The 24,950-nt window shown below is 44.1% G+C and overlaps 1 protein-coding gene across 1 annotated transcript in view; it reads left to right on the plus strand.

Moving 5' to 3' along the window:
* The first annotated feature begins 6,303 nt into the window (after positions 1 to 6,303).
* Positions 6,304 to 24,950, plus strand: part of LOC309558540 (uncharacterized protein) — a 553,938-nt gene continuing 535,291 nt past the window's right edge. Inside the window, exon 1 of the mRNA XM_082261619.1 lies at positions 6,304 to 6,411. Within this exon, the coding sequence (XP_082117745.1) occupies positions 6,357 to 6,411 (55 nt within the window). The 5' untranslated portion in view covers positions 6,304 to 6,356. The remainder of the gene's footprint in view (positions 6,412 to 24,950) is intronic.

Raw genomic sequence — 24,950 nt, forward strand, 5'->3', positions numbered from 1 at the left:
TAAGCTGGCCATACATGTTCAACTTTTGTTGTACAATTTTCTGGTAGATCTACCACAAACCACATAATGTGAGGTCAAAGCTAAAAAAACACATTCACTTGTATCTAATTAGGCAGGCCTTTGTACTACATACTTGAAGGTAAATTTCAAGAAAATTGGACAGAAAATTGTAAGAAAATTGGAACATGTATGGCCAGCCTTAAGCCTCGTACACACGTACCGATTGTTGGCCGTAAATATTCGGCCGACGACCGATCGGCCGATTGTAGGCTTGTTAGTATGATGCTTCCGACAGCCGACATCGCATTTTCGGCCGAACAGAATCTGTCGTGCAGGCATTAAAATTTTTGTTGGCCAACACCAGAACGGCCAATTGTTCGCCAGTCAGTACAGAATTCGGCCGACAATCAGCAGATTTGCAAGACTGAGCATGCTCAGAAAAGAAAAAACACACGGAAAGTTAACCATCACATGACATCACTTCTGCAGTCGTCTGTTGTTGGCCGACAAAATTCGTGTGCAGTCTTTTGCAGTTTTCAACAGACAGGACAGCCCTGGACAAAAGACGGCCGATCGGTCGGCCGATGATCAGTACGTGTGTACGAGGCATTAGTCTAAATGAAAAAGCCACTTTGTGCTCATGCTAAGATTATTGAAAGCATTTCTTATGTGTGTTGACTTGTAAGAAACTTTGATCATGGATGGCCAGCCAAACACTCATTCATTAGTGAACTGGTGATTTTGGTTTAGGAACCAACAGACCCAATTAATTACTTTGCTGGGCGTTTCCTATACTGGGTGGGTGTAGTTTAACCAAGGTTATATAAAGGGATGTATGAGATCATATCATTTGGCCTGTGGAAGGGCCACAGGTCTTTATGTCCGAATTTGCTTTTGGGGTGGGGGTTTGCTGGCATGCCTAAAGATCCATATTGCAGTAAGTGTATTCTGTTGGATGAATACTTTTCATGCTCTAACTGTTTGGTATAGTTTTTGCAAAGTGTGTCTTTATGTACTCTATACATGTTTTTTTTTTATTTTCATGCCTCTGTGTAGCTGTATGTTCTACTGATTTGATGGTATTTAAATGAAAAGGCAGGCTCATGCAAACAATTAACATAAAAGTATGTTGGGTATGTTTTATGCTTAATACTAAGGTGTCTACAACTTATTTTGCTTGACTTTTGGATATTGTAAGCTCTATCTATCCATCATATGTTGTATCTTTGCACTGTAATTTGAATAAAAATTACTTGATTTTTGGGGGTTTGGGGGGGGGGGGGCATTGCACATTTCACATGCTTGCTTGAGTGATTACTGATGTTTTATACATGTTCAATAAAGCTTATTCATTTGTACACAGCTCCTGGTTTTTTGTTTTCTTTTCTTCATATTTGTCTAGATGTAATTCAGATATCTTTTGTGTCTGTTGAATGTAATCCATTTCTTGTATTTTTTGTGTGTGTGCAATGGCAGTACAGTATGAACTTGGGTAGGGTTTCTCCATTTGAACTTGGGTAGGGTTTCTCCATTTACTCCAGCGAAGTGTGGGTGTGTGTGTGTGGGTGTGGGTGTGTGTGTGTGTGTGTGGGTGGTGGTGTGTGTGTGTGGGTGGTGGTGGTGTGTGTGTGTGTGTGTGTGTGTGTGTGTGTGTGGGGGGGTGGTGTGTGTGTGTGGGGGTGGTGTGTGTGTGTGTGTGTGGGGGTGGTGTGTGTGTGTGTGTGTGGGGTGGTGTGTGTGTGTGGGGGGGGTGTGGGGGGGGGTGGTGTGTGTGTGTGTGTGTGTGGGGGGGTGGGGTGGTGTGGGGGGGTGGGGTGTGTGTGTGTGGGGGGGGTGGTGTGTGTGTGTGTGTGGGGGGGGGGGGGTGGTGTGTGTGTGTGTGTGTGTGTGTGTGTGGGGGGGGGGTGGTGTGTGTGTGTGTGTGTGTGTGGGGGGGGGGTGGTGTGTGTGTGTGTGTGTGTGTGGGGGGGGGGTGGTGTGTGTGTGTGTGTGTGTGGGGGGGGGGGTGGTGTGTGTGTGTGTGTGTGTGTGTGTGTGTGTGGGGGGGGGTGTGTGTGTGGGGGGTGGTGTGTGTGTGTGTGTGTGTGGGGGGTGTGTGTGTGTGTGTGTGGGGGGTGTGTGTGTGTGTGTGTGTGGGGGGGGGGGGGGGGGTGTGTGTGTGGGGGGGGGGGGTGTGTGTGTGTGTGGGGGGGGGGGTGTGTGTGTGTGTGTGTGTGGGGGGGGGGGGGGTGTGTGTGGGGGGGGGGTGTGTGTGTGGGGGGGGGGTGGTGTGTGTGTGTGGGGGGGGGGGTGTGTGTGTGGGGGGGGGGTGGTGTGTGTGTGTGTGGGGGGGGTGTGTGTGTGTGTGTGGGGGGGGTGTGTGTGTGTGTGTGTGTGTGTGGGGGGGGGGTGGTGTGTGTGTGTGTGTGTGTGTGTGTGGGGGGGGGGGTGGTGTGTGTGTGTGTGTGTGTGGGGGGGGGGGGGTGGTGTGTGTGTGTGTGTGGGGGGGGGGTGGTGTGTGGTGTGTGGGGGGGGGGGGTGGTGTGTGTGTGTGTGGGGGGGGTTGTGTGTGTGGGCTAAATTGTAAGAAAAAAATTAAAGTGTTTATGTATATATTTAGCTAAAAATATATAAATTAAGGAATAATACAAAATTTCCATTCAGTCGCTGTGGATGAATGTAACCAAAACATTTAATAAAAAAATCACTAAAAATGATTACTAAATAAAAGATTGCTACAGCGCTCACTCACCTTTTTAGTTGGCTTAGGTCAGTGATGAACCTTGGCAACACAGGTGTTTTGTAACATTTCCCATGATGCTCACCTACACTGCAGAGTACATGAGCATTTTGGGAAATGTAGGGCAAAAACATCTTGGGGGGGGGGGGGTTAAGGGTTACCATCACTGGCCTAGGTAAAACATTTCCAATACATTTTAGTTGTCTGTGTGCGCCATTTTTAAAATAAAGCAAAATCTCTTTACAATAAATTGCAAATGGCACATTGGCGTTCGCCCTGGACCAGAAATGACACCAAATTGGCTTGCACACATTCCAGCAAGAGGTCACAATCAACTGGCTAATCATGGTGAGGGCCACTTTCAGCTGTGAAGAAATGGCATTCATATGCAAAGTAAGTGTGTGTGTGGGGGGGGGGGGGTCTGTGCTTGTAATCAGAGCATTGATTACCAGTGCAGACCCTTGGGGGATGCCACTAGAGCCACCAGGGATGCCCACCCATGCCACCATTGATGCCAATCAGTGCTCAGGGAACCTGTTAGTGCCCTCCTCATCAGTGCTGCCCATCATTACCATCTTTCAGTGCTGCCCACCAGTGCCAATCATTGCCCATCAGTGCCACCTATCAATGCCCATCAATGCTGCATATCAGTGCCACCTATCTATCTATCAGTGCTGCATATTAGTGTCTCATCAGTGCCTGCCAGCGCAGCCTCATCAATGCTTGTCAGTGCAACAAAAAACATATTGATTTACCAAATTTTATTACATAAACAAAAACACATTATTTTAGGGGTCAAACATTTAGGTCTTCTTTTTGCCAATAGAAAAAAAACCTTGCAGTGATCAAATACCACCAAAAGAAAGCACTATTTTTTATGAAAATACTGTCATACATTTGTGTTAGGTACAGGGTTGCATGACCGCACAATTGTCATTCAAAATGCAACAGTATAAAAAGCTGAAAATTGGCCTGGGCAGGAAGGGGTGTAACTGCCCTGTAAGGAAGTGGTTAACTATTGAAACATGGGAATAAATATTCCAGGGGTAATCATGCTCAGCTCAATGGTTTAGTGGTTAGTGTTCCTGGCTATAAACACTGAGAGCATGAGTTCAAATCCCAAGTGTGCCATCACCTTCTTAAATTTTAGACAGCTATAAATAAATACTGAAACTTGGCAAATGCATAATTGCACCCTGCACATATGAATGTTTGTTTCTTGAATATACAAGGCCATTGACATGCAATTTTAGGTGATGTAGCCAATGTATTACTATGTGGCCAAAAAAAAAATTATGACACACAGGGTGTTATCATGGTTGGGCCTTGAACTCATGACCTAGCAATCTTTAGCTGTGAGCTTAGCCCACTACACCAAAGTGCTGAATACAATCAGATATGCCTGAAAGTTTCAGATGAATAAAGAATGAAGACTGCTAATTAGACAGCTGTGTAGTCTGCTATTAGAAAATCTAAAGGTTAAAACACATAAGATACATAACTATACCTTAAAATTAAAATAAACCATAATAAATGACATTGCTGTGTAATAGTGATTCAGAATAGACAAATTTCCTTTTATGAAAAACACAAAGGGAATTTGGCTAACTCCAAACTCAAATTCAGCCTAAGTTAACTCCAAACCCGAATTCAATCTAAGTTAACTCCAACTCCGAATTCATTAAAGCATCTAGTTGATGGTTTAACTCCAGCCACTTGTGTCAGATTTGTCGGCCACAATGTCACAGTCCCGATAAAAATCGCTGCCATTACTAATAAAAAATAAATAAAAAGTCCATAAATCTATCCCTTAGTTTGTAAATGCTATAACTTTTGCGCAAACCAATTATTATACGCTTTTTGGGATTTTTTTTTACCAAAAATATGTAGCAGAATACAAATTGGCCTAAACTGATAAAAAAAATTTGATTTTTTAAATGTTTTTATTGGGAATGTTTTATAGCAGAAAGTAGAAAATTTTGGTGATTTTTTCAAAATTTTCGCTCTATTTTTGTTTATAGTGCAAAAACGAAAAACTGCAGAGGTGATCAAATACCACCAAAAGATAGCTCTATTTGTGGGAAAAAAAAGACATCAATTGTATTTGGGCACGGCGTCGCATGGCCGCGCAATTGTCAGATAGAGCAATGCAGTGCCGAATCGCAACATAAAAAAAAAATGGCCTGGTCATTAAGGAGGTAAAACCTTCCAGGGCTGAAGACGTTAAAGGGCATTCCCTGTTTGCAATGCTTGGTGGATGGAGACCAAAAAAAGTTGTCCTTGTATATGTATATATGTGTGTGTGTGTGTATATATATATATATATATAATATATATATATATATATATATATATATATATATATATACCATATTTATCGGTGTATAACACACACTTTTTCCTCCTACAAATGGAGAAAAAAGCAGCAGTGCGTGTTGTACGCCGATATTAAAAAAAAAATGGCCAGGAAGCATTGCCGAGTGCAGAAGGGGCGGGCCGGGCCGAGGAGAAGGAAGGACGAGCTGTCATAAGAGCAGAAGGGGGCAGGCCGGGCCGAGGAGAAGGAAGAACGAGCGAGCGCAGTCATCGGAAGTCCCGCCTATGACAGACGTCATACGTCTCTGCAGAGGAGGCGGGACTTCCGATGACTGCGCTCGCTAGTTCTTCCTTCTCCTCGGCCCGGCCCGTCCCATTCTGCTCTTATGACAGCTCGTCCTTCCTTCTCCTCGGCCCGGACCGCCCCTTCTGCTCTCGGCGCTGCTTTCCGCCCTTTTTTAAAACAAATTTGGTCAGTTCCAATGGCGCTTGCGAGGCTGCATATTTGGACATTGCGCTTGCGAGGCTGCATATATGGACACTGCTGGTGGGCTGCATATATGGACACTGCTGGTGGGCTGCATATATGGACACTGCTGGTGGGCTGCATGTATGGACACTGCTGGTGGGCTGCATTTATGGACACTGCTGGTGGGCTGCATGTATGGACACTGCTGGTGGGCTGCATGTATGGACACTGCTGGTGGGCTGCATGTATGGACACTGCTGGTGGGCTGCATTTATGGACACTGCTGGTGGGCTGCATGTATGGACACTGCTGGTGGGCTGCATGTATGGACACTGCTGGTGGGCTGCATGTATGGACACTGCTGGTGGGCTGCATGTATGGACACTGCTGGTGGGCTGCATGTATGGACACTGCTGGTGGGCTGCATTTATGGACACTGCTGATGAGGCTGCATTCATGGGCACTGGTGAGATATCATTTGATTTAAAAAAAAAATGCTCTGAGTTCAAAGCTGTTTATTTTAAATTTAAGCTTTTTTCCTGAAATTTCTCTTCAAATATTGGGGTGCGTGTTATACGCCGGCGCTTGTTATACGCCGATAAATATGGTATATATATATACACATCTCTCTCTCTCTCTCTCTCTATATATATATATATATATAATTTTTTTTTTTTTTCTGAAAGGCTGACAACAATGTCATTTTCTGGTTTATAACCTTTAAACCACATGTAACGACAAGAAGAAAAATCCTTTATCTGAAAGTGAAACTAAGTGAAGACATTCATGTGACTGTTTATTCAGGGTGTTGGCACATCAGAGTAAAGGGAGATAATTCCACAAAGACTCGGGATGGCGGAGAGGACTATTCTGGGAATATTCATTCTTCTCTCTCTATGCCAGACATGTAAGTTTTATCCTTTTATTATTGGTGAGCCGTTCATTTACCTGTATACATGATATAATAGAAAAGATCTGAGATGTGATGTTTAGGCCCATAGAAGTCATACAAGACTGATAGAACTGTGGAATTTTCTCTCTCCTAGTCCTGTAATCTGAATACAGAGAAGAATTTTATTACTGACATAAACATAATGTGGGGATAAATGACTGGGCACCGTACCAGGGGGATACCATATAGTTCTGGCTGTCGTTATCACACACAGATTTTCCATCCTCCCTAAAAAGCTCCGTACTCCTCCTACCGCCCTAAAACCCAACTCCAGGAATTATACACGATCTCTCCTTGCTGTGGGGCCCCATCGTACTGCAAGGGTGATCACTCACTCAGACTAAAGGCCTCATGCACACTGGACATCATCAAAACGTCAATAGAAAGCTGTAGCCGTAGAAGGTGTTTTTCCGTTTTTCTTTTTTTTAAGTTGTAGCTTTTTATTTATTTTTTTTTATTTTTAACAAAACTATATTCCCACAAAAGCTTATGGCTCAAAAACTTTGATAAATGTCGAATAGCCGCGTTTTTCAGCGATTTTTGGCTTTTATCAGAGTTAGAGCGTTTTTACAGATGAGAAACATCTCTTAACCACTTCCATACAGAGCAGTTAGACCCCCTTCCTGCCCAGACCAATTTTCAGCTTTCAGCGCTCTCACAATTTGAATGACAATTGCTCAGTCATGCTACACTGTAACCAAACAAAATTTTTATCATTTTTTTCACACAAATAGAGCTTTTTTTTTGGTGGTATATGATCATAACTGTTTTTTTTTTTTTTTTTTGTCCTGATATAAGCAAAAAAAGAGCAAACATTTTGAAAAAAAAAAACAACTTTTTTTTAGTTTCTATTATAAAATTTTGCAAAAAATAAAATTTTCTTCATACATTTGGGCCAAAATTTATACTGCTCCATATCTCTGGTAAAATTAACCCAAATTAGTGTATATTATTTTGTCTGTGTGAAAGTTATTGAGTCTAGAAGCTATGGTACCAATTACTGAAAATTGATCACATCAGATGTACTGACGGCCTATCTCCTTTCTTGGGGCCCTGAAATGTCAGGACAGTACAAATACCCCCCAAATTACCCCTTTTTGGAAAGTAGACAGTCCAGGGTATTTAATAAGAGGCATGGTGAGTTTTTTGAAGTTGTAATTTTTTCCCGCAATTCTGGGAAAAATGAACAAAAAATGTTTTTTTTTTTCATTTTTTTTCCCACAAAGTTGTCAATTTATAAACTATTTCTAATACATAGCATGTACATAGCAAAAATGACACCCCAAAATACATTCTACTACTCCTCCTGAATATGGCGATACCACATGTGTAAGACTTTTCCACAGCCTGACCACATAGAGGGGCCCAACATCCAAGGAGCACCGTCATGCGTTCTAGGGACATAAATCACACAAAATTCTAATGGCCAGGTGACAAGTACTCGGGTACTTTGATAGGCAGGCAGCAGGTTCTCTTATGAGCAGGTGGCAGGTACTCGGGGTACTCTGATAGGCAGGTGACAGGCACTCAGGTACTCTGATGACAGGTACTCGGGTACTCTGATGGGCTGGTGACAGGTACTCGGGTACTCTAATGGGCAGGCGACAGGTACTCGGGTACGCTGATGGGCAGGTGAGAGGTACTCGGGTACACTGATGGGCAGGTGACATGTAATCTGATGGGCTCACAGATAGGTACTAGGATCAGTGTGGTGACAGGTCCTCTTTATTTGGTGGGCAATCAGGGCACAGTAGTATGCACAGTAAATGGTAACTCACTGTTTCCAGATCTCCTCCTCACACTGGATCGGTATGTGAGGAGGAAAACCTGGTAACAGTTAAGTTAACAGTTGAGTTAACCCATCATTGACATTTGTGATCGGCTGTGATTGAACACAGCCAAGCATGTGGTAAAGAGCCAATTTCATTGGCTCTTTACCTTGATCGAGGATGGGCTCTGTCCGAGGGAAGAGCCTCGTCCCCGATCAGCGTGCTGCGCACCCCTGGGGGCGCGCATTGCGGCGAGCACAAGCGGCGAGCACTGAAGCCTCTCATGTGATCGGCTGTGATTGGACACAGCCGATCACGTGGTGAAAAGCCAATTTCATTGCCTCTTTACCTTGATCGGGGATGGGCTCTGTCCGAGGGATGAGCTTTATCCCCGATCGACACTCTGAGCACCCCAAGGGGGCACGCAGTAGCGGCGAGAACGGGCGGACATCATATGACAGCTGCCCGAATCCATAAAATGTTCCTGCCAGCGTCATTTTACTATGGCCACGTAAGGAACTGGCTAAAACCCACTAGTTTTGTTTTTTTTTTTCCAGCCAGAAAATGCCCCTGCCAAAAACTGCTGATAACAGACTATGTGTGGATGGACACATAGGATAACATGCTGGGTAATTTACTGGCTGTAGAAGAAAACGTCTGATTCCAAAAACAGCTGCTGTAAAAACGTCCCGTGTGCATGAGGCCTAAAGAGGCAGGAATAAGGAACAATGATTATCTTTCTACAATCTCCAGCACAGTCCCTCCAGTGGGGTGACCAATCATACAAAGCCACCTAGATATGGCCACTTCCCAACATCTTCAACCATAAAAAAAAAACACAGTAGACTGACAAGAAATTAGCAAAGACAACTGCCAGAATCACTGCCACACCCTCAACGGTCCAAACAATTGTTACTAATTTATTTTTTTTTTTTGGTTGTTCAATAAAGTTTTGATTTGGTATTTCCATGCAACAAATGGTTACATACAAAAGGACATGGATATGTCTATCTAAGACTACAATGTCCAACAGGGATACAAGGCTGCTGTGCAAATTCATTGCAGAATGAACAACATTGTCACCATTAGATATAGATCGCGGGGGGATGATAATGTATGAATTAACACCTGCTAATGATTCTCTGATAGGAACTTCTGTCAGATACAAGGCTTTATTTCAGTGGGAATGTGGGGGAATGCAGTTCTGGTACCTCCAGCACTGAATGTATGTAATAGCAAGGGGGGGTGGGTTTTGCTGGAGGGTCTATTGATGCTGGCTGCTGGGGGATCTATTGTCACTGGTGGTGATCTATTTGTGTGTGAGGGCCCATTGTTGCTGGTGGGGGATATATTATTGCTGGGGGGGAAGTCTTATGTTGCTGGTGGGGATCTACTGTTGAGGAAGAGGTCTATTGTTGATGGCTGTTGGAGCGTCTATAGATGCTGGTTGCTGTGAGATCTGTTGTTGCTGCTGGGGGCATCTAATGTTGCTGGGGTGGATCTTTTGTTGCGGGGGGGGGGTAGTATTTTGTTGTGAGTAGTCCTATGCTGCTGTGGGGGGGGGTCTATTGTTGTGTGGGGAAATATTGTTTCAGGGGTGGCATTTATCGTTGCAGGGTTGGGGTCAATTGTTGCTGCGGAGTATCTATTAATGCTGCGGGAATACTATTGTTGCTGGAGTGAGGTCCATTGTTGCTGGGGAAGTCTATTGTTGTGTGAGGGATTTATTGTTGCAGGTGTGGAGTCTATTGTTGCTGGCTCCAGGGGATCTAGTCTACTGCTTTTCTTGTTATTAAACAAGAAAAAATTCCATACAAATTATTTAGCATCACAAAATTATAATTGGGGCAGTACTGGGAGATGAATATTGGGTGGAACCAGGGGAGGGAGACAAGGGGGGGGGGGGTTTGAAGGGGGGAGTTCCTGCACTCTTCCTGAATTCTTAGATTGTAAGCTCTAACGAGCAGGGCCCTCTGATTCCTTTTGTACCAAATTGCATTGTAACTGTACTGTCTGCCTTCATTTTGTTAAGTGCTGTGCATACCGTTGGTGCTATATAAATCCTGTATAATAATAATAATAATAATAATGGTGAGATTAAATAATTTAATTCACAGCCAGTAAGGTGACCAGATTTTTAAAATTAAATCCAGGGAATTTTTTTTTTTTAATTGGCAAATGGTAAACTATTTTATAAGCATATTTTCCTCAAATTATATACGCAGTGTATGTGGTTATGGAGTGATATGTACGTAATTTCTCACATTTTGTCCATGAAATAAAAAAAAAAAATACAAATTTTTTGGGATACGACTACTAAATGTTAAGAAGATAAGATAGAGAAAAAACAGAGTTCAGAGTTCTGAAGTGCACTACTTACAGAGTGCAGAGTTCCGGAACACACTACATAAAGAATACAGGGTTTAGGAGCGCGTTACATAAAGAATGCACGGCTCAGGAGCAAGCTACATAAATAATAAATGGCTCTGCAGTGCGTCACCTACAGAATGCAGGTCTCGGCAGTGCGTTACTTACATAATGCAGGTCTCAGCCGTGCATTGCCTACAGAATTCAGGTCTCGGCAGTGCGCTACTTACAGAATGCAGGTCTTAGCTGTGCGTTGCCTACAGAATGCAAGTCTCAGCAGTATGTTACCTATAGAATGCAGGGCTCAGCAGTAGGGATAATCGAACGGTTCGGGTCGACCATCGGTTCGTCCCGAACATTGGCTGTTCGAAATTCTAAGAAAAATTATCTTTTTTTCTGGTTCTGGACATGCTACAGAGCTGAAACTTCACAGGTACACTTTTTAGACCCCCCCCCCCCCCCCAGACACTAAATCCAGAGAAATCTCTTTTTTTTTTTTCAATAATTTTTTCAACAATTGTCTCTCTATCAAAAACGACAATTTTTAAGAACTTTTTTTGTGTGATTAATAGTCCCTGGGGCATGACCCAGAACCCTAGGCACTTTTTAGGGGCATTTATTGGGTTTTAGGGCTTCAAAATTATGTTTTTTGATTCCAGAAGTTCGGGTCCCATTGATTTCAATGGGGTTCTGGAATCCGAACCGAACTTTCGGGAAATTTGGGTGTTCTGGTCGAACCAAACTTTTCAAAAGTTCGATCATCCCTACTCAGCAGTATGTTACCTATAGAATGCAGGTCTCAGGGGTGCATACTGTACATGTAATGGTCAGCGATGAACAGCAGTAATACATGATCTCTCCTTGCTTGCAGAGTCCACACAGGGAAAACTATAGAGAGCACAGCCAGGATGTAGTATTAAACTGAAAAGAGAGGCCTGGAGTAAAGGAGAGAAGAGACATGGATGAAGGGCTGGCATGACAGGGGTTAAAGGGGTTTGGGACAAGGAGGGGTTTTCAGCCCAGTATGATAGAAAATATAAGTGGTGGGACTTTTAATTGGTGTTTTGGCCAGGAAGGGGTGGAACTACAGGGAGAGGTTAAGCTAGGGACCTCAGGAAGACTTCTGTTGGAGGAAAGCTGCATTGGAGAATATTTCCCACCCTCCCTCCCATTTTCTTGTATTTTCTTGTTTTTTCTGACTTTTGGTATTGCGGTCCTTGTTTTTGTTTTTTGTTTAAACAGAGGTTTTCTTCTTTTGGGGTTGTTCTGTTATGGCAGCAAGCGGGGGTACAAGGTCCTGGTAGGTTAGTATGGTGCAAACTTATACTTGGTAGGGACCCATCTGAGGTATGGCTCCCAGTAATTGGTATGTTGGTATCTGCGACTGGTTGTCTCCGAGTCGGTGCTGTGGCGGCTGGAGGCCTAATTAAGTCAGACGCAGGTACCTGGGTTTAACGTGTTATTTACCTGTTATGTATACAGTTTGTTAATAAATGGCTGCTACGGCCATTTAACTCCAACCTGTGGTCATGTGGTTATTTATAATGGAGGAGGAGAGTGATGGTCAGAGCAGAATGGAGACAAATCATCTTTAATCCCCTAGTCATGAGTGCAGATCAAACTTCTAAGCTGCAGGATCAGGAACAGTTTACCTCAATCCATCTCTTTACACTGGGGAATTCCATTGGAATTTGAGCCTCCCTCCATATCTCATGTATAGAAGCTGCCATCAGACTGCACAGCACTCGCCCCCCTCCCTCCTCAGCTGTGATAGAGCCGTGCAGGTTCTGTACCTCACAGAATATCACTCCCCTGCTCTCAGAGACTGTCCAGCCGGATCTAGAAGAAGAGTATCGGCTTCTGCGGCTGAATCCCTGCACATCAAGTACCAGCTCAGTCACATCGCTTGCCAAGTTTGCATCGAGCCAGGTTGGATTGATGCAGATTTGTAAATCCTTGTGTGTGGGTGTATTTATGGGGGGTGCTGGAGAGAAATTTGGAGGTGCTTCAGCCGGGGACAAATCTGGGGACACACTTGGTCCGGGGACAGTGTCCTCGATCCGGGGACAGTCCCCGGAAACAGGGGACATCTGGTCACCCTATCCTAAAACGATTGTTGTGTTTTCTGGCTATTCCAAAGTACCTGAGTACTCAGTTTTAAATTCCATGCTTATTACTGCTGAGATTGCATAGCAGTGTGTCCTTGTGTTTTCTGGAATTGCAGCAGATGGTTGATAGAGAAGGGGGATAGCGAGTCAGATTGCATGCAGATTAGTGTCAGCACACCTCCCAACTTTAAGGCCTCATGCACACTGGAAGTTATCAAAATGTCTGTAGAAAGCTGTAGCTGTAGAAGGAGTTTTTCTGCTTTTTTGCAGTAGCGTTTTTCAGCATTCTTTAGCTTTTTTTTCAGCTGTAGCATTTTTTAGCCTTTTTTTTTTTAGCAAAACTATACTCCCATAAAAGCTTATGGCTCAAAAACGTTGATAAACGCAGAATAGCTGCGTTTTTCGGCGTTATATGGCGTTTTTCAGCATTTTTTAGCTTTTATTAGAGTTAGAGCATTTTTACAGCTGAAAAAAACGCATCTTAAAACCCACTAGTTCTGGGATTTTTTTCCAGCCATAAAATGCCCCTGCCAAAAACTGCTAATAACAGCCTATGTGTGCATGGAGACATAAGAGAACATGCTGGGAACTTAACTGGCTGCAAAAACATCTGACCCCAAAAACAGCAACTGTAAAAGCGTCCAGTGTGCATGAGGCCAAAAACCTGAGAATGAAGGACACTTCAGAGAGACAATGGCCGCAGCAAAAACTGGGTGTTCTTAAATTACTCTGAACATCCGTCATGGCTTAACCACTTCAGCTCCGCCCGCCGCAGTTTTATGCGGCAGGCAGCCGCTCCTGGGAAAAGTGACGTAGCACTACGTCGCTCGCTCAGGAGACTCTAGGGGCGAGCGCACGCCACCGCCGGCGCGCTCCCGCCCCACTCGTCAGCCGGGGAGCCAGTGTGTGTGACCGGTGGTTCCGATGGCCGCCAGCCACTCGTGATCTCCCGCAGCTGAGAGAGAAGGACAGACGGCTGATGTTAACACAGCCGTCTGTCATTCTCCCTGAAGTGATCGCAGAGGCTATGTGATTCTGCTATATAGGATCGTATGTCTCTGTGATTACTTCACAAGCCACACCCCCTGACAGTTAGAATCACGCCCCTAGGGACACATTAAACCCCTTCATCACCCATACTGTTAACCCCTTCCCTGCCAGTGTCATTTTTACAGTAACAGTGCATATTTTTAGCACTGATCACTGTAGTAATGTCACTGGTCCCCCAAAAGTATCAAAAATATCAGTTAGGGGTCCGATTTGTCTGCCGCAATGTCACAGTCCCACAAAAAAAAAAAAAATTTCAGATCGCTGCCATTACTAGTTAAAAAAAAACAATAAAAATAACATAAATCTTTCCCGTAGTTAGTAAACACAATAACATAATAACTTAAAACCAATCAAAATACGCTTATTGCGATTTTTTACCAAAAATATGTAGCAGAAAATAAATTGGCCTAAAATGGTAAAAAATTTTGATTTTTAAATGTTTTTTTGAGAATTTCATATAAAAAAAAAGTGAAAATATTGTTATTTTTTCAAAATTGTCACTCTTTTTTTGTTTATAGTGCAAAAAATAAAAATTGCACAGGTGATCAAATACCACCAAAAGAAAGCTCTATTTGTGGGAAAAAAAGGATGTCAATTTCATTTGAGTACATGATCACACGACGACGCAATTGTCCGCTAAAGTAACGCAGTGCCGAATCGCAAAATGGGGCCTGGTCACTGAGCAGCCAAATCCTCCGGGTACTAAAGTGGTTAATAGTCTGATTAGAAATGACAAGTTCCACAACCTAGAAAGTATCCCAAACTAATGTAGCACGACCCCCTTTGGGGGCTGCTGAGTATGTTCACTGGACCCTAAGGTAGCTCCGACCCGCTAGGCACTATTGGATCTGACATATTCATTTAAAGACACCAATGACACTTAGGTATCAGTTTACTGAATTCAAATAGGAGATAAACAGATATACTTCAAGACAACTGAAATAAGAACCAAGCGATATAATAAGGTTTTGAGTCTCCAAGTCCCAAATACAAATATGAGACTCGAGGCCCAAAATCTAGCAACAACAATATGACAGAATATGAATAGATATGGAAATATCGAATTAACCACTTTACCGCTATGTACCGGAGTACTACTGCGGCAAAGTGGCACGATCCCGTCTGACGACGTAGACCTACGTCGCCAGACTCCTCCCCCTGTAGGCGGCGCTGGCGCGCCGCCGGAGGCGCGCTCCCGCTGTTTTCATTCACAGCGGGAGTCGGGCCAGGGGAGGAGCGGCGGCGATCGCCGCTGCTCTGCCCCGATCGTCGGAGAATCCAGTTTGTAGATCCGCCCGCCTGTGTAAACAGAGCGGGCGGATCTCCTCAGTGACAGGGAGTGACAGATCGGAGTGTTCAGCATAGCTGGACATCCGATCTGTCCCTGTCTCACACAGTCACCTCCCCCCCCACACGTTAGTAAGCACCAGGCATACATTAACCCCTCCCTCTCCAATAAAATTAACCCCTTCCCTGCCAGTGTCATTTTTACAGTAACAGTGCATATTTATAGCACTGATTACTGCAGTAATGTCACTGGTACCCCCAAAAGTGTCAAAAATGTCAGTCAAGGGTCCGATCTGTCCGCCGCAATGTCGCAGTCCCGCAAAAAAATCGCAAATCGCCGCCATTACTCGTTAAAAAAAAACACCAAAAATGACATAAATCTTTCCCTTTGTTAGTAAACGCAATAACTTTTGCGCAAACCAATCAAAATACGCTTATTGCGATTTTTTTTACCAAACATGGGTAGCAGAAAACAAATTGGCCAAAAATTTAAAAAAAAATTGGTTTTTACATCTTTTTTGGGGGGAATTTCATATAAAAAATGTTAAAAATAGTTATTTTTTCAAAATAAACGCTCTTTTTTTGTTTATAACGCAAAAAGTAAAAATCGCACAGGTGATCAAATACCACCAAAAGAAAGCTCTGCTTGTGGGAAAAAAAGGACGTAAATTTTGTTTGGGTATGGCGTCACATGACCGCGCAATTGTCAGTTAAAGTCGCACAGCGCCAAATCGCAAAAAGTGGCCCAGACTTAAGACAGCAAAATGCTCTAGTGGTAAAGTGGTTAAATGTACATTTGAATATATCATGTAACTTACTCAAACGACTTGTGAGAGTGACTGTTTGTAGAATAGATGAGTAAAATTAACTAACATTAGCTGAATATGCATATATTTATGTGTATTTGATTGAAATGCCTCTTAACCTCTAATCTAGCAACTAGAAGAGTGCACTCTAACACCTGTAGGGGCCCCCCTTTAGCAGTGAATCACTAGAGTCTCTTTCCTAGCAAAGCTTTGCAATTCTTTGCCGGCAGCTGGAGCTCTGGTCATTTAAAAAAATGACATTTGTAATCCACAGGGAAAGGGGTATTAGTAAATCCAGGTTCTGCTTGAAATATGATCAGTGTGTAGCACTTTAAATATAATTGCGGTTTTCCGGTTCACCATGCACTGCAGAGTTCCAGGAGTGTCCAATGGCAACCGTCTCAGCTATTCAGGACCTTTTCCTTTTCTGTGCTGTGTCACAGACTCTCCCTCGATCTGCGCACTCAGAGCAGTTAGAACTCGCTCACCCAACTCTCCGTCAATTCTGTTCAGCAGGCCTCTGCACAGGGCTAGTCACCTCTCCGCAACCTCTGGTGCCTCTCTGATGCACTCTCTCCGCTCAGGCCTCAGTCTCTGATCACTCCGCTCTCAGCAGCGGCTCTGCTCCCCTCTCTGAACATCCGCTCTCCACAAGGTCCCCGAAGCAAGAGAGCGTACATCCGATTCTGCCCCCTATTTACCTTCTCCCCCACAATCCTCCGCAGATCCCTTGGCTCCCTGGGAGTGTAGTCCAGTAAAGTCCATCCTGCACAGTCTTTATCCTTCCTCGAACTATATCCCATAATCCAACTCACCGCTGTTGCAGAAGAACACACACTGATCACCAGTCTTAAAGGAACAATACTTCAGCCTAAATGATACCGTATACCATTTCTTCACCTGGCTACATCAACTTCACATCCTGTACACCCGCCCTCTGTACACACTGACCCCCCCATCCCTGCACATACTGACCCCCACTTACATTTCTCATCTCTAACACCCCATGCATACCTAAGCATTTTTTGTGTGTGCGTTTGCTGTGTGTCAGGATAGGGCAGGCTATTCAATTGAATGGGCTGCCCAACATGCGACAAAAGTGGCAAATAGCTCCTGCGCCTTTTTTGCGCGGTGAGCCTCATGCATTTTGTCGCACAAAAAAAACACGACTGCTAGCCGCCATCCTCAGTGCCAGGCTGTCCAAAGATCCAAAAAACTGGAGCACCTTCGGGCACCCCAGGGAGAGTAGCAATGCCGCGCGCGGGGTTCTGCTAAATAAAACCCGGGCCACATTTACCTGTAAAATAAGCTTTGATTGCCATGCGACAAGTAAAGCTGGCTACACATTATACAATCTTCTTGTACAATTTTCCTTAAGATTCACCAAAACCATATAATATGAGGTCAGGCATTACATATGGAAAGAAGCCATCCTAACCAATCATGTCAGGCACCAACACCCCAGGAATGGATATATAGTGTACAAAGGGGAAGCGGGGCTTTCCTGGTGCTAGACTACCCCACTTAGTATAATAACAATTTCATAAATTGGTAAAATATTTACTTTAATAATATCAAAATGATTAAAATTCAATACAAAACATGATTGATTCATATATCATAATACAACAGTACAATGCAATGGATAAAAAGAAAATAACCCTTCCTCAAAACCCAAGCTTATCCTCTCCCATAGATACACTGTATTGGCAGTGTGCCCATGTATATGTCGGAGGGCAGAGCTGTACCAACACATTTTGCTTGTGTAGCTTCTTCAGGGGTAATGGGTGAAGAGGGCTCACAATAACAGATGAAAATAATTATGATTTCAAAAGGGGTAGCAGGTATTTGCCTAATCCCAAATTTTTGATCTACCAGGACATCAGTGGATACCAATTGTACATAAACAAAGACAAGCAGGACAGGGTGTGGTGACATCCAAACCAGTAGGAGAGAGGGAAACAGTCCACCCAATCCAGGTGTCCAACCCAGTCGAGGAAGGATAGGCTTTAACCACTTAAGCCCCGGAGGATTTGGCTGCTAAAGGACCAGGGGTTTTTTTGCGATTTTTTACTGCGTGACTTTAACGGACAATTGCGCGGTCGTGCGACGCTGTACCTAAACAAATTTGACGTCCTTTTTTTCCCACAAACAGAGCTTTCTTTTGGTGGTATTTGATCACCTGTGCGATTTTTTGATCACGCGCTATAAACAAAAAAAGAGCGTAAATTTTGCAAAAATAACAATATTTTTCACATTTTTTTATATGAAATTCCCCAAAAAAAAAAGTAAAAATCAAAATTTTTTAACATTTTTCGGCCAATTTCTTTTATGCTACCTATGTTTGGTAAAAAAAAATCGCAAAAAGCGTATTTTGATTGGTTTGCGCAAAAGTTATCGCGTTTACTAACAAAGGGAAAGATTTTTGTCATTTTTGGTGGTTTTTTTTTAACGCGTAATGGCGGCGATCTGCGATTTTTTTTTCGGTACTGCGACATTGCGGCGGACAGATCGGACCCTTGACTGACATTTTTGACACTTTTGGGGGTACCAGTGACATTACTGCAGTAATCAGTGCTATACATATGCACTGTTACTGCAAAAATGACACTGGCAGGGAAGGGGTTAACTTTATTGGACAGGGAGGGGTTAAGTGTGTCCTAGGGGCGTGATTCTAACTGTGTAGGGACATTCCTATTGGTGTAAAAGCAAAGATCAACCGTTCTACATAGTAGAACGGACAGATCTTCACTTTTACACAGGGAGAACTGACAGGCAGCTTGTTTACACAAGCTGCTCTGTCTTTCTCCCTTCACAGGAGCGATCGCAGTGTGACTGGCGGACATCGAGTCCGCCGGTCACACGCACTGACTTGTCTGTGAACGAGCCGCGGCGGGCGCGCGCCTCGGCGGGCGCGCGCCCGCCCACGATAGGCTCGCAAGTCAGTGACAGGCGAGTGACGTACCGATACGTCACTCTGCCTGGCCGAGGGCTGACCGCCGCAGTATATAGTCGTGCGGCGGTCGGCAACCGGTTAAGTAAGCATAGAGATAGTTCCTACAAAACAGAATGGAACACAGCAAAAATGTGGGGACACCTAGTTCTTTTAAGATCCTAGTAAGAAAATGCTCCATGTTTAATCACAGCCAGCATGTACCTTTACATATCTGGATAAGTCCCCTGCTTGCATCGCCAACCACTGAATTCTCAATAGGGTATTTAGATATGTAAAGGTACATGCTGGCTGTGATTGAGCATTTTCTTACTTGGCCAATACAGTGTATCTATGGGAGAGGTTAAGCTTGGGTTCTGAGGAAAGTGGCGTTTTGAAATAAGGTATAGTCGGCATTTTTTGTAATAAAACACATACACAGGGGCACACAGCATTAGGAAACACAAAGGATTATATGGAAATCTAAAAGTTATTTGAGCCTCAGGAGGGGAGGGGGCGGACACTGTCTCTAGCTAACAGGGGGGAGAGAGGAGGACAGAGGAGAGCTGTGGATGATGGAGACATGTAAACTGACCATGGTGTCAGGGCTCAGCAGCCATGATAAACGTGGTCAGTTTAAGGGGCAGGGCAGAACCAGGCAGGATCAGACAGATTTTTTAGGTTATACAGGGGGCCAAATGACACAGCACAAGTACTGTGCTGCTATTCGTGTTTTAAAGGAGCAGGATCCATATCTTTTTTTTTTTTTTTCTAAGGTAACAAACGCTTTAACTGTATATGAGAACCACAAACTGAACATATGATTTCATTCATTTTTAATATTTAAAGAAAACTGACCCATCCATCCATATCCATCCATGTCTCCATGATTTGATTTATTGAACCTATTTGCTCAGGCATGCAGAAGGGAGTGGGTATCTGATAAAACCCCTCCTCCAGATTAAAGAAGAAAATGCCCATGAAGACTCCAAGGATGTATGACATTATTTTGTCATGGATGACTCTCATTCTTGCTTCCGGAATTTGGTAGAGCCTAAATTTAAGTGTCAGGGCGGTGGAATTTGTCTCCCCTGGATCAGGCGGTGGAATTTGTTTCGTTTGATTCCTCCCCATTTCTAAAGATATCACAAGGATTCACATACAGCAGGGAACTTGGACACACTACAAAAATCTCCCTTCTGTGATATACCTGTCTCCTAATGTCTCTTAGACTTAAACCTTCAGTACAATTCACAAAACAATGTACATTAACCGCTTCCCCACTGCGGCACAGTGGCTCGTTATCGTCTGGCGACGTAGGTCTACATCACCAGACATTCCCCTCTCTCGGCGGCTCGCGCGTGCCGCCGGAGGCTCGCTCCCGCTGTTTTCAGTCACCAGGGGAGGAGCGCCGGCAATCGTCGCTGCTCTTCCCCGATCGTCGGGGAATCTAGTTTGGAGATCCGCCAACCGGTGTAAACAGAGCGGGCGGATCTCCTAAGTGACAGGGAGTGACAGATTGCAGGGTTCAGCATAGAACCCTCAATCTGTGCTTGTGTCACTCAGCCACCCCCCCCCCACACGTTAGTAAGCATACATTAACCCCTCCCTCTCCAATAAAATTAACCCCTTCCTTGCCAGTGTCATTTTTACAGTAACAGTGCATATATATAGCACTGATTACTGCAGTAATGTCACGGGTACCCCCAAAAGTGTCAAAAATGTCAGTCAGGGGTCCGATCTGTCCGCCGCAATGTCGCAGTCACGCAAAATAAATCGCAGATCGCCGCCATTACGCGTTAAAAAAACCCACCAAAAATGGCAGAAATCTTTCCTTTTGTTAGTAAACGCAATAACTTTTGCGCAAACCAATAAAAAATACACTTATTGTGATTTTTTTTACCAAACATAGGTAGCAGAAAACAAATTGGCCAAAAATTTTAAAAAAATTTGATTTTTACATTTTTTTTTGGGGGGGGGGGGGGGAATTTCATATAAAAATTTTTTAAAAATATTGTTATTTTTTCAAAATAAACGCTCTTTTTTTGTTTATAGCGCAAAAAGTAAAAATCGCACAGGTGATCAAATACCACCAAAAGAAAGCTCTGTTTGTGGGAAAAAAAGGATGTAAATTTCGTTTGGGTATGGCGTCGCACGACCGCGCAATTGTCAGTTAAATTCGCACAGTGCCGAATCGCAAAAAGTGGCCCAGACGTAAGACAGCAAAATCCTCCGGTGGTAAAGTGGTTAATTCTTAGTACTTCAACTTTAGGTAAAGTTGTCCTGAAATAATAACCTCTTACTTAATTTACTGTAATAACCTCCAGGAATACTACTCACCAAATATTCCCGGCTATTTCTATAACAAAACAATAAACCAAATTGACAAATGTCACACTTATAAGACATAAAATAAATTCCAATATTCTCTCACTTAATGAAATATGTCTCTAGGATTTACACATATAAGAGATTTAGGACAAATCACAAAATCATTGTTACCTTGATGTACCTGGGTCCTGAGACCTCTTGTAGTTAAACCCTCCTGAAAAGCCACTGAAGTACTGTATGTAAATTAAATCTTATCACCGAACCTTGACTGATACCCCCCAGGTATAGTGGCTGTCAAGAAGGTTTTCCTACCGTTATAACCAAACAATACACATTTATCTTATACTTCTACGCGATAGAAATGTTGCCCTGCCCCCTGGGGAGGGGCTAAGTACACACATCCTCCTCACTTCTGTTGCCCTGAGTGTTGTCCAACCCACTTGAGACTATCGGTTCTGACATTCTGAATAATTAGACACTACCTGTAGCTGGCCAGCTAAAACCTGTCCTAGGTTGCTAATATGACTTACATGCATATACAGCTAGAACTGCTAATAACCTCAATACAGTGCATATGTTTATATGTGAGAGACAAAAGCAGTTATTTACTGTGACTTTATGTTTAAATGTCATATAACAGTTACATATTATGTTCACAGAAGCAAAAGAGAAAATATGCCTGTAAGATTCATTTATATGCCAGTAAGGTAAGCTCAGACACAGCAGAATTGAAACCAGAAAGCACAGAGTTAAACTTTATTACCCATAAGAAGTTTGTGGCCAATCACAGCCAATCTCACACTCAGCAACAGTCTTGGCCAATTACAGCCAGCCTTACACTCATTTTTTGTCTAAACTCTCATGCACACATTGCCAGCATTCTCATTCCACCACAGAAAGGAGATCTGTACAGACACAGATCCAGAGTCAGTTTTATGGAAGCAAGTGGCCAAAAATAGGTAATTAACAGTTATATATGTTCCTATTGTAAGTAATGTGATTAGAGCTGTATACTGAACTAGTTATATGTTCACTTGTAGTTCCACCGAACTAACACAAACGCGCAAGTGTTATATCAAACTATCAAACTATCGAACGAACTTAAATCGAACACAAACAAACTATCAAACAGCAATAGAGAGAGAAATATATCCACCATTTGTTATACTGTATTCAGCACATGTTGTACATGGACTGTCTGCTGCAAAAGTGTCAACTGTTATCTATGAAGAAAAGTTGAAGTTAATAAAGAGGATATCTTAAGCGTTTGGTGTGCTCTTTAAACCTTCTGCTTTCCATAGAACGGTATTAGAGGAATTTATAGAGTAACAGACAGTCTGGTTAGAATGAAGTCAGAGAGATCCAATTCTTCTAATGCCACAGCGCATAAGGCACTTCATAGTGCTGCGCCTGCCACACTACCAGATTGCGGTAAAGAATCAGATTTACTTATCTTTAACTTGAGTTTAGTAAAATGCAAAGTTTCAACAAAACATTCAATACAAGAAAATCAATGATAAAAGAGATCCTGAATCCTCAACCCAGGACTGAACGAGATTCAGCACTCAGGATCTAAAAGAACAATCCCAACATATACATATTAATATATAATGGAGGATTAATGTATTAGCGATTTGTCAATACAGTACTTTTCAGAGGCAAGACGAGAGTGATCACAAATCAATGCTTTACAGGGATAAAATGTAACCCCAAACTATTATTAACTTATCTCAGTGACTCTACTATACTAAAGCTAGACCATATCAGAGTGGACTATGTATCCTATAGGGGGCCCCCTTTACGTTAGATTTACAAGAGTCTCCTGAATGAGCAAGGCCTTGCTAGTCTTCGCTGGCAAAGGTCTCCTTAACCAATCCAGGGAAAGTATTTGTAATCCACGGTAAAGGTGATTAACCACTTCCATACAGGGCACTTTTCCCCCTTACCGCCCAGGCCAATTTTTTAGCTTTTAGCGATGTTGCATTTTGAATGACAATTGCACGGTCATGCAACACTGTACCTAAACCAAATTTATGTAATTTTCCCCCCACAAATAGAGCTTTCTTTTGGTGGTATTTGATCACCGAAAAAAGACCAAAAAGTTTGAAAAAAAAAAGTTTTTTTGTTTATGATATACAATTTTGTAAATAGATACGTTTTTTTCCTGCACTGATGAGCACTGATGAGGCTGCACTGACAGGCACTGATGAGGATGCACTGATGGGGTGGCACTGATAAGTGGCACTGATGGGCACTGATATGTGGCACTGATAGGTAGCATTGCTATGCAGCATTGGTGGGCACTGATAGGAAGAACTGGTGGGCACTGATAGGCGGCACTGCTGGGTACTGATAGGTGGCATTGATGGGCACTGATAGGTGGCACTGATGGGCACTGATAGGCGGCAATGATGGGCACTAATGGGCTCTGATAGGCGGCACTGGTGGGCACTAATAGGCGGCACTGATCGGCACTGACGGGCGGCACTAATGGGCACTGATAGGCGGCACTGGTGGGCAATAATGGGCACTGGTGGGCGGCACTGATAGATGGCAATGATGGGCACTGGTGGGCAGCACTGATAGGGAGGGCACTGGTGGGCAGCACTGATGGGGAGGGCACTGGTGGGCTCCCTGAGCCCTGATTGCCATCCCTGGTGGCCATATTGGGCATCCCTGGGGTCATGGGTGGGCATCCCTGGGGTCATGGGTGGGCATCCCTGGTGGTTCTAGGGCGGGCAGGAAGTGGTTAATTAATTGTAATCCACCATAGGAATAACCATTAACTGTAATCCAAACAGAAAGGGAGGAGATAGGTTCAGGCACTCCACATCTGGTAGCCAATCTAGAACTGAAAAGGAGGGGTAAGGCCTTCTGATCCGTCACGCACTATTCAGCACTGCAGTGTCCTGTGGCGACTGCTAGAACTAGTATGGCCTTCTGCTAAACTGCTTTGCAGACCCGCTCTGGCTCAGTCTAGTAGTACAGCAAAAACTTTAAATCGGATTGCTCTCACCCAAATGTGATGAAATCTGTGTTCCCCAGTCCACACCACCAGCGTCCTGCTTTCCTCAGGAGTACTCGCAGCCTCTCCAGGCGTCCTTCCACTCGGTCAACCACCGATATCCGTCTGCACACCGCTCTCTCTCTCCGGTGTCTGTCCACTAGGCCTCCGGCCTATCCTTCTCTTCGCTCCGCAGCAGCTCTTCCCCTTCTTCACAGCATGCTGGCCTCGAGGCAAGAGAGCAAATCTTGGTCCCGCCCCCTTTATAAAGACACTTCCAACTGCCCCTGCAAGTCCCAAGGCTCCCTGGGAGAAAAGTTCGGTCACACAGACAATCCATAGTCTTCACTCCTCCCAGAACTACATCTCCCATAATTCAACGATTCACATAGGCGTGAGCATGGGGTGTGCTGGGTGTGCCTAGTCACCCTTGTGCTTCCGCCATTGGCCGCCGCTGCTGAGTATGCTCTCTGCCCCTGGCTCACTGCTAGCTGGACTCGGCTTGGCGGCTCGGCCGCTCAGCTCCCGAATCCGATCCAGCCGGCGCCGCCCACTGTGGTGTGGTGGGGGAGACAGGCGTGCGGTGCGGAGAGGGACGACTGTCTGGGGGAGAAGAAGCTGGCGCGGCGAGGAGGATGACAGGAGTCACGGGACAGTCAGCATCAATTATTCAGCAAAGAAGGCGGGGGAGAGGCCAGAGAGTCTGGTGACAGTCTGTGGTGCTGGTGCTGTAGGAAAACCTTTCCCCCATATAGATCCCCCCTTACAGCAGGCCAGGGTGAGATGAGGTCCCCCATAAAGATCTTCCCCCTTACAGCAGGCCAGGGTGAGGTGAGGTCC

This window comes from Pelophylax lessonae (assembly GCF_965119305.1).
Source record: "Pelophylax lessonae genome assembly, chromosome: 6".
In the NCBI taxonomy this organism is placed as follows: Eukaryota; Metazoa; Chordata; class Amphibia; order Anura; family Ranidae; genus Pelophylax; species Pelophylax lessonae.